At 31.5% G+C, this 11,788-nt stretch overlaps 1 protein-coding gene across 1 annotated transcript; it reads left to right on the plus strand.

Moving 5' to 3' along the window:
• The first annotated feature begins 3,642 nt into the window (after positions 1 to 3,642).
• On the plus strand, positions 3,643 to 6,849 carry LOC112500529 (transcription factor bHLH95-like). The gene is made up of 4 exons (XM_025104032.1): positions 3,643 to 4,071; positions 4,763 to 4,869; positions 5,026 to 5,221; positions 6,754 to 6,849. The coding sequence occupies exons 1-4, from the start codon at positions 3,643 to 3,645 to the stop codon at positions 6,847 to 6,849; spliced, it is 828 nt and encodes a 275-aa protein (XP_024959800.1).
• The last annotated feature ends 4,939 nt before the right edge of the window (positions 6,850 to 11,788 follow it).

Here is an 11,788-nt window from a genome sequence, read left to right on the forward strand (position 1 = left end):
TTAGGTATCACAATGTATCTTTTGTTTAACAGAGTCAATATTTTTAGGTATCACAGTACTGGTATCATAGTGGTATCACCGGAGGACGGTGGCCGGAGGTCGAAGAACGGTGGCCGGAGAGAGAAGAGAGGAGAGAGGAGAGTTTTAAAATACCAAAAATATCCTTGCATTGAGATTTTAATTTAAAATTACCAAATTTATAAATTTCCTGATTTATCTATTGATTTGTGGTTAATATTGGTTCTCACAGTTACTACAAACAACTGAGTTCTCCCTTGAATAGGCCTATATATATATATATATATATATATATATATGGTTGGTTTCACGTGAGACCAAAGGTTTTTCGTGAGACCCGTAAAACCAATTCTCAACCCTTGGATTAGATCTACAATCTGAACATTCATAATTGCAAAATTGCCACGAGACTTCTCAATAATCACAAAATTGTCACCGTGTAACTTTAGACCATTAGATCATTAACTTATAAAGTTGATCAATGAACATATTTGGACCATAATCCATAAGTTAAAAAAGTTGGGCTTGCTAATACTAAAAAATATGTGTGTGTGTGTGTGTGTGTGTATATATATATATATAGGGTTGGATTCACGTGAGATCAAGAGTTTTTCGTGAGACCCGTAAGACCAATTTATGTTCATCGATCAACTTTATAAGATAATTATCTAATGATACGGTGGCAATTTTGTGATTATTGAAAAGTCTCGTGGCAATTTTGTAATTATGAATGTTCAGATTGTAGATCTAATCCAAGGGTTGAGAATTGGTCTTACGGGTCTCACGAAAAACTCTTGGTCTCATATGATCCCAAGTGTGTGTGTGTGTGTGTGTATATATATATATATATATATATATATATGTGACCCTTTTTTTAGAATCCATGAAATTATGATAATCTTGAAAACTTATGCATCATGTGTTATTTCATATGATTTGTTTCCATCTAATACTAGGATTTAAAATATTAATTAACATATATTTGTTTCACATGTATTCGGTTCACAATGTGAACATTTTTTACGTGTTTGTAAAACAAAAAATACACGTAAAAGAGTTTCACTTTGTGAACCTGAATATATATAAACAAATACATTATAAAACAAAATATATTAACCAATATATTAAATTTTATATCTGAACGGAAAAAAAAATTATGTGAAACAAACCTTAAGGTAGAAGTTCTCAAAAATCTTGTAAATTTTGGAGTTCTCAAATGATTAAACTCTTACATATAGATATCCCAAGTTTAAATAAAAACCACAGGGTTTTTGAGACTTACAGCCAACTATTTATCAATGAATGTATAATGAGACATATTCATTGGTGAATACATATTATACAATAGAGGAGATGATCATGCAATAAGCAAACTAATTTGTTAGAAGGCGAGAAAAATATGAGTCACATACCTTATTTGATAAAATAATAAAATAAAATATTATTAAATTAGATTTAAAAAAATAGCATTATCCATACCAGTAATGATAATTCTTAACAAATCGGGATTCAGTGTGCCAGCGAGGAAGCTGGCCAATTGGGCTAGGGGGTGGATTGTGAGGGAATAAAAGTTGGGAAGGAGAACAAATGTTGCTTTATAAGGGACTTGATATTTCCTTTATCAGACGCGTTCTAGAACTGTGAGTCCAAATGTGTGGACAAAGCGATAATATCTGATACAGTTAGCCTGAGATGTTACAATATGTTAAACTTATCTAATTACATGTGATTCAAAAGGTGGATCCAAAAGTTAAAATAGAAAAAAAAATGGTGAAAAAGATAATGAATTGATTTTCGACATCAGATTATGAATTTTTTTTAATCAAAAGTGAATCTAAAAAAATAATTATATGAAACTTGACAAAAAAAAATTATGAATTAACTAAAATTAAAAAAAATAAGTAAATCAAGAAGATATAATGAGATTTTTAAGGATTTATCCAATTTAAAATGGTAGTTATTCTAATTTTAAGATTATTTTTTGTTTATGGGTTTTTCAATTAATGGTTTATGTTGTTTATATTGTTTCTTGGCTTCTTGTAAATCAGGGGCGGACCCATAAATTTTTTCAAACGATGATACCATTTGACTATAAAAAACAAATATACAAATTTTTTTTCTTCAAATTGTGGCACCATTTGACTAAAAAAATAACATTAACAGGATTCGAATTTAGATATGAGATGGAAATAAAAGTTTTGCAAACCAACTCTATCAAATAAAACGTGTTCTCATTGTAGTTTCAAACTACATACGATGACACACAACAATTAATATTATTGCACCTTTCACGAACCTAATTTTTTTACCTTTTGACGGAGGAATAATACAGTGACACTTGCCATCATATGCACCACTATAGGTCCGGCCATGTCGTAAATTGACGGCCTCTCTCGCTTGAACCTGCCTTATATATCTATCAACAAATACAAACTATAAATTCAGTTGTATAATTCTCAAATTATTTAGGTTCTCTCCCATATATATATATATATAGGCTCATTCAAAGAAAAACTGACTAGTTTGTGGTAACCGTAAGATTCAATCTCAACCACAAATCAATAGATACATTAAGAAATTTATAATTTTGGTAATTTTGAATTAAAATTTTAATGCAAGAACATTTTAGGTATTTTCTCTCCTCTCTCCTCTCTCTGTCCTCCAGCCTTCGGCCACCATCCTCCGTCATCTGGCCACCGCTCTCCAGTGATACCACTGTGATACATAAAAATATTGACTCTGTTAAACAAAAGATACAATATGATACCCAAACATATATAAGATGCATTGTGATACCACTGTATTACATCTTCGATCGACCACACAAATGACCTCAGTGTGATACCCAAACACATATATGATGCATTGTGATACCATTGTGGTATCACCCGAGGACGGTGGCCGGAGGATGGGGAGAGAAGAGAGGAGAGAAGAGAGTTTTAAAATACCTAAAAATGTCTTTGCATTAAAATTTTAATTCAAAATTACCAAAATTATAAATTTCATAATTTATCTATTGATTTATGGTTGAGAATGAATCCCAAGGTTATCACAAACTAATTAGTTCTTATTTGATTAGGAATCATATGAGATAGACCATGAGTCATTTGGTGTTTTTTTAATCAAATCATGCTTCACAGCAAAAAAAACAGTGAACCTTTATAGCAAAACTCCGAATCTTCAAAGGATCAAACATTCACATAAAAAAAACCGAACCTTGACATAAGAAATACTACGAATGTTCACACGAAAAACATACAACCTTCACGCGAAGCACACTTCAAACCTTCACGTCATGTATCCGAACCTTACGGTCTCTGCCACATAAAAGTGTCTAGTCTATACATACGCACAAAATCCCGCATTTCTTTTCCTAAAACATGGTCTAATCCACGTTTCAAACCATAGAAAGAGAGATAGAGTTTTGTGTTGTACGCATGATTGTGATTGTACTTCTTGCTCTACGTAACCCAAAAGAAAACACCCATCCATCGATCCTTCTCTCTCTTCGAATCACAACCCCATTTCAATTAAAATAATCCTTTAGTTCGCCATCTTCTATATCACACCTTTAATTTCCAAGCTCCTTAATCTCTCTCTCTCTCTCTACAAATAGCAAATAACATGGCTGAAGAGAGTGGCCAAGAAGGGTTCTTTTGGGATACTTATCCGTGGGTTATGGCTGACAAATCTGGTGGTGTTTCAGGTGATGATGACAAATCTGCAGGTGATGATAAGAAGCCCATAATCAATTCAACTGTAACCCATGATCATAGTAAGATGAAGCAGTCGGAGATGGAAGCTCTCGGGGGTTTGAATGGTGGTCATGACCAAGAACCAGTAACAACAACAGTCGGTGGTGATGGTGGCCAGCTGAGAAATGAGATGAAAAATGACGACAACAAGAAGGTGAGTCTCGATAGTGACAAGGGAAAAGGAGATCCTGAGTCAAACGATCATGATTTTCATATATGGACTGAGAGAGAAAGGAGAAAGAAGATGAGGAACATGTTCCATCAACTTCATGCCTTACTACCTCAACTCCCCCCCAAGGTATCAAAACCAATCTTGATTCAGTCTCCATTTCTTCAATTACTATTCATTTTTAATGATCACAGTGAACCCAGATGGGGATTTTCAAGATTTTCTTTAATCTTTGGGTTCAATGTGTATATATATATATATGTATGTATGTATATATCATGTTTTAACCATATGTAGAAAAGAAACAATGAAACATTATAGGATTACAGCTGAATCTATACCATGTATAGATCTGTCTGTATACTTTCAAATCTACTGTCAATTCCAAATTTGATGTTCATATTTTTGGTAATATCGCTGGACCGATAAGATTTGGTTGTTATGAAAAAGGAGAAAGAAAAAGCAGCTTCGAATTTCGATCCACATTTCATATGAAATTGAGGGTGAAAAATTGTATTCATCACTTTCATCTGCTAACGAGATCTTGCTTCTGATCTAATCAGACTTTTTCTATTCAGACCCCTTTTGATTAAGGTGGTTCAATCTTTATAGAAATTTGCATTTAAAGATCCAAACTCTAATCTTGTTTGTCCCTCTAATTATTCATCATTTTGTAATTGAATATCAATCTGTGCTTTCTTCTGAAATGACACAAAATCTATGAGTTTGGTTCTTCAGTTGATTAAAAGTAGTAATAAGCTTTCTAATCTTGTTATTAAGCCATAGCTGAATTAATTAAGTACATATTTATATATTACAGGCAGACAAGTCTACAATAGTTGATGAGGCAGTAAGCCACATCAAAACCTTGCAAGAAACCCTCCAAAAGCTTCATACACAGAAGCTAGAGAGGCTCCATGGTCTATCATCCAACACCACTATTTCACCCTTAATTCAACCACAAACACTGGCTCTAAACACCAGGGAATCCTTTTTAGCCGACCACGGATCCACAACCGGCCCCTTTGGCATCGTTCCATCTTCTAGCTCGACCTCATTCCCGTTCCCAATATTTTCACCAACCGCTTTCCAAACATGGACTTCTTCTAATGTCACTTTAAACGTGTGCGGCCTGGATGCACATATTAGCATTTGCTCTCCCCGGAAGCCTGGCCTACTTACTGCGATCTGTTTCGTGATGGAGAAGCACAAATTGGAGATCGTTTCTGCTCAGATTTCTTCGGATCAAACTACAAGCTTGTTCATGATTCATGCCCGTGTAAGTAATGTTTCGTTTATCTTTGCTTAATGGTGCATTTTTTGCTTAATTAATAAGGTTGTCGAGTTCATAACCATCAAGTGAGCTATTGTTTATGTGTTGACGCCTTGTTAGGCTTGCCATGAAATTAGGGTTTTGAGTTGGCTCATATTTGTACAATGGCACATTTGAAACAAGACCGTACAAAAAGTACCACCTAATAATGTTTATTTGCTATCATGTGGCAAAACCTTGACATCCAGACTTGGGATTTTGTGGTAGTTTTGGAAAATGCCTTGGTTGCTATTTAAGGTATGCATATAAACAACTTCAAGGGAGTTCTTGTCGGAGAAAATTCGTACGGATATAGATTCACACACACGAGCACTATGACGTCAATGGGAATTTAGAACGACACAAAGATTTTACACGGTTCGGGTTAGGGATTATCTAGTCCACGGCCACACTAGTGACTCAATTACAACAATAATGTATTTAAAGGGGAAGACTAGGATGTTTACTTACAAGTTAATGAACTTAATGGTGTGAACAACTTAATTCATACGGCTTAATCGTTAAGTCGTTAAGCCGTTAAGCCAAAAAGGCTATATATGGAAGCCAGTATCTCTCACTTGTCCCCATTATGCCACCTTAGTCAAATTAATACCATAAATCCCCTAAAAATAATCTAACCCTCTCTTTTTTCCTCCCTCTGTCTCATGTCCCTCGGAAATACAGATTTATCTGGATAGATAACTTAATGAAAATGAAGCAGACAACCCCTAAGCTATCCAACATTTGCAACATCAGACTTCATACACTACAACAAAATTGGGTTTATAGGACACCCCCAATCTCTGAGCATCCCAATACACGCTTTATAGGACTTAATTTATGTGACCAAAATATAAAACGTCCTATCTAAAGGTATTGTAATAAGTTTATATGACGCTTTTAAACGTTTTAACAAGTTTTTAGGACATTTTTAATACAAAATGTCGCATTAACAACTTTATATGACACTTTTGAGTCCTATAAACTCAATTTTTTATAAGACATTTGTTTTTATATGACAGTTTTTCGAATAATGTCTTATAAAATTGTTAATAGGAGGATGCTTTATATTAAAAGTGTCATAAAAAACGTCATATAAACTTATTACAACGCCTTTAGATAGAATACTTTATTTTTTTGGTCCTATAAACTAAGTCCTATAAATTAAATGCCGTTTAGAATTTGGGAGTGTTCTATAAACCTGATTTTGTTGTAGTGATAACCATTCTAAATTGTGACACAAAATTATCCCATCAAACAAAATGAACCAAATTGATAACTTAAACCCTTATGAACCATAGAACTCCCATGGTTCTTCCTTGATTAAAATACATGAAACTTTTAGGGTTACATCCAGGATTCGGTAAAGAGTATCCCCTGTTGCTATAAACGTTAGTTTGAATTAACGTTTGATATGTACATATTATATATATATATATATATATTAAATATCTGTATGGGTTAAGTTGATCTATCTTCCTGCTATATTTGATTATCAGGCAAGTAGTCGTGATCAGTTTCTAGAGACGTTTCCTTATGAGGAGGTGTTCAAGCAGGCTGCAACAGAGATAATGCTTTGGGTTAACTCTAAATAATCATAATTTTCTCAAGGATCATTGGGTCTTATTTTCCTATTAAGTTGCTGTGATTGTTCTCGTAAAATGAAGGTGTTTTTGTTTGAACCTTTATATATATATATATATATACATATAGAGAGAGAGAGTATGGTTTGTGTAAGCTTTGAACCTTCTTGTTATCTTAATTCCTATAATTTTAAGTCTATGTTATTTGCCAAGACATTTCAATGTTTCTCTTTGGTTATCACAAAATACTTTCATATGTTACTGGTCCAAATTCATGATCAATATTTAATTTTCTTTGTGTTTTTTATTTTTAAATGAAACTCTACAAATCTCATACTTGTATTTTGAAACATGCTTTGTTTTAATTTGATTTTTATTTTTGAAACATACTTAATTTCCATACTAAGGGGTCGTTTACTAAACGCTTACCCGATAGGCGTTTACTGGACAATTTTCCACATCAGATGAGCATGACAAGGCCCAAAAATCTTACTCGGTAAGAGCGATGATAAGGATAGAGAGTCTTACATGGTAAGTGAAGGTGACGACTCTTACCCGAGTAAGCACTTACAAGGTAAATTGTTGCATACGATATCATTTTGATCGATGTACTACAATCATACTCAGAAAATAAAATTATACTATTGACTCCTAACGATAATATATTGGTTGTGTGCTTTTGCAATGCAACATATTTTAAAATTTTAATTGTAGATAAAGAATGTAAAATTAATGCAATTTCTCATTTAATCTACTTTATTACTCTAATATAGAGGTGTTAAAAAAGTTGGTCAGTTCAAACCGGTCAAAGCAAATCAAATTGGATCATGTTTGGCGATTTAAGCGACCTGATTCTGGTCCATTCTGAAAAAGAGCCACATCCCTCGATCCTGTCTGGTCTATGGTTTGAATTTTTATAGCGATTTGGTCCAAACCGACTGTCAAAATACAAATGTATTAACTATATTTGGTTTTCATGTTATTGAGTCAACTTTTATGGCCCGATTATAAAAAGTCCGTCCAAGGCAATAAGTTTTTAGTTTTTACTTCCCCACTGTCTGCATTCTCTAAATCGGCAAAATTCGGAGATCCATCGGAAATCAAAATCCAAAATTCTAAATCGTCATTCGACTTGCTCAAAATTTTGTATTCAAAAATTTCAGTCTTGTCGGTGGACTTGTTTATCTTCTTTTTTTCAATTCGCTCAAATGATTTTTCTTTTGGTGATAGATGTTTATTTTATAATTCGATATACAATCTTTTAATAATGTTATATTGGTATAATTTTCATTTTATAGATATATGTTATGTTTTTTAAGTTTAAAGCCCATAATAGGCTTAAACTATCTAAACGCATCAAACAAAACCGTCTTTTTATGGTCCGGTTTAACCCCGTGCCGTCGAACCGCTCAGTTTGAGAATCGTCGGTTTGGTTCGGTTTGACCACTTGCTGCCATTGTGGATTGATTTGTGGTTTTGGAGGTTAAATCCTTCAAATCGGGCTATGAACACGTACTCTACCAGATTTTCTAAAACAATTTCAAAATAGAAAAAGCAGGAAAAATAAATTTAAAAATCTTCAAATTGAAATAATTCTCCAAAAATGATTACCATTTTTAATTACATCTGTGTTAATTGTATTATAATTATATATAGTAATATTTATGTAAAATTTATCAATATAAATATTTTAATAATATAATTAATATTTTAATTTTTAAAATAATAGAATATGATAGTCTTTACAAAATTTACTCTACATTTTATAGAAATTTAAAACATGTGTCATATCATAAAACATTTTTGAAGATTTTTTTTTAAGGGGTCGCTTACCTAGATGTTAACTCGATAAGTGCTTATCATTACGAGTCAACATTGTAATTTATTTTACCTGATAAGATTGTAGTACATTAAAATGGTATTGTATTCAACAATATAATTTACCCAGTAAGCGCTTACTCGAGTAAGAGTCATCATCCTCACTTATCGAGTAAGACTCTTCATCTTTATCATTGCTCTTACCGAGTTACCGGCCGATAAGATTTTTAACCCTTACCATGTTCATCCGGTAAGAAAAATTACTCGATAAACACTTACCGAATAAACGTTTATTAAATGGCCCTAAATTATTGGTTGGAATTCAAAATCATTCCTTACAATTAATTAATTAATATATATATATATATATATATATATATATAGGCCTAATCAAATGAGAACTAATTAGTTTGTGGTAACTGTGAGAACCAATATTAACCACAAATCAATAGATAAATTAGGAAATTTATAATTTTGGCAATTTTGAATTAAAACATTAATGCAAGGATATTTTTGGTATTTTAAACTTTCCTTCCTCCTCTCTTCTCTCTCCGGCCACCGTCCGCCGGCCACCGTCGTCCGGTGATACTACAATGGTATCACAATGCATTATATATGTGTTTGGGTATCACATTGATGTCGTTTGTGTGGTCGACCGGAGGACGGTGGCCAGAGGCCGGAGAACGGTGGCCGGAGAGAGAAGAGAGGAGAGAAGAGATTTTTAAAATACCAAAAATATCCTTGCATTAAGATTTTAATTTAAAATTACCAAATTTATAAATTTCATAATTTATCTATTGATTTGTGGTTAATATTGGTTCTCACAATTACTACAAACAACTCAGTTCTCCTTTAAATAGGCCTCTCTCTCTCTTTATATATATATATATATATATATCAGTTCTCCTTTAAATAGGCCTCTCTCTCTCTCTCTCTCTCTATATATATATATATATATATATATATATATATATAAACTGATTCGAATATTCTAGTTAAAAATACATATATAACACGTCATATCTTTTATGTGATCGAATAAAAAGTAAAGCCTTGTTATTGAAAGTTGAGAGTTAAAGTGTTTTGGGTTTCGATTAGTAATCATTACATTTTATTTTCTACTTTTTCTTTTTTACTTTCCATAACTTTTATTCATTCAAACGTCATCTAATGATAATTTATACTATTTTATAAAGCAAATTTAACAATAGTCTTAAAATTTTAAAATATTAAATAATCAAGATACTTTTTATAATACTTTTTTATCCCCTCCTCTCCTCACATACACTCACCCTCTCCAAACGATTTTTTTAAAATTATAATTTTAAATTTACACTTTATACCCTATAATTAGTTAATTAATTTATTTTACGTTCTTTACTTTTAAATATTTCATTTTAAATTTTTATCAGATTAATATACATAATCGTATATCAATTAAAACATGTTTAAAAAATAAAATTTTATTTTAACAAGTTACACCATTATAATTGCCTCATTAATACCTTCGAAATAAGTCCAATATTGAATAGTTTTTGACTTAATTATATTATTATATATTATATATAAAATGAAAAAATATTTTTAATATTTACGATTTATACTTTTATAGTTATTTATTTATATATATACTATATATTTTGGGGTTAGGCTGTCCAAATTGCACTGTATAATATGTTCTGAGTTAATATGTTTTTGGGTTTTTTTGATATATATATACATGTATTAATTCAACCTTAATATGAGTTTCTGGACAAAAAAGAGGGTAAACAATTGAAATTTCATTCTAAAACTCATCTTTTTTGGTCTTTTCATGGCTTATGATCTATCAAATTTGTAGTTTTCTTTATTGGTCTTGAGTGTTTATCTTAAAACTCAAGTTTCTTAGTTCTTTGCTCTTGGTGTAAATCGAACACATTTGTGGAGTCGTTTAAATATGTTGGATTTTAAATATATTGGATTTTAAACTGTCATACAATTTTTTTCATCGATAGTCTGTAATTGGAACCATAACTCTTATTTATTCAAATTGTATTAATATGTAAAGACCAAGTGTAACATATATCATCGTCAAATCTTATCTTATAAAATCAGTGGAACTTCAAAATCGTTAAAATCCATGGCTCCCGCCGCATTTCACGGGTACACAACTAGTAGTTAATATAAGAGGCTATTTGATAGTTACTGAATGATTTGGTATAGAATGATTAAGTGGTTAGAATGATTAAAAAGCTCTTGTAATATAGTGCAAAATGAAATATAATTGTTCGATAATTATTTACAAGGAAATTAGAGCGTTGAATGGTTAATAGAGACACATGATACAAAATCATTCAGATGGTTTTAGAACCATCAAGAGACAAAAAAAATTTCGTCAAACAAAATTTACCTCTTAATGAAACTATTAAGAGGTAAACAAACAACCTATAACATTTGCATATCTAAAAAACTTGTTTATCGTTTTATTTAGAAATATATTTCTTCTTAACAAAATATAAATGACTAATCAATCTCTCTCTCTCTCTCTCTCTCTCTCTCTATATATATATATATATATATTAAATGAAGAATCAAGAGTATTGAAGCGGTATCATAAGAATTGAGTATTGAAGTGTTGATGAATTATGATTGAGTTTTAATCAATTTTATATTAATAAGATAACTTTTTGATGAAATTCGATTTAATATATCTTATAGGAATTGAAATTTTGTTAATTAGTAGGAGGGTTTTCTAACTTTTAGAGTTTAATGAGTTTCACTACTAGAAAATTGATTATCATTAACGTTTATTATCGACGGAATAAATTAAAAAAACTCATCCGTCGAATATGGTGACCGTTGGTGATCCATCGCTCATACCTTTTCCCACAACTATTTCATCGAAGGACTTTCACCGATTGATTACCAACGGGTCCATCTTTTAGCGATGGATTACCAAAGGGTTTTTCGGTCGACGATGGTCTCTTGCTTTGTAGTGATTAGGTGGATACAACTGATTCGAACATCACAGCTAACCAATATATATATATATATATATATATATATATACTATATTATAAAGCATTTGGCTAAAACTCTTAAAAACTCTTAAACTCTTAAAACTCTTAAACAATTTCATCCCATAACTGAATTC

This window comes from Cynara cardunculus (assembly GCF_001531365.2).
Source record: "Cynara cardunculus var. scolymus isolate 2C chromosome LG 17, CcrdV1, whole genome shotgun sequence".
NCBI lineage: Eukaryota > Viridiplantae > Streptophyta > Magnoliopsida > Asterales > Asteraceae > Cynara > Cynara cardunculus.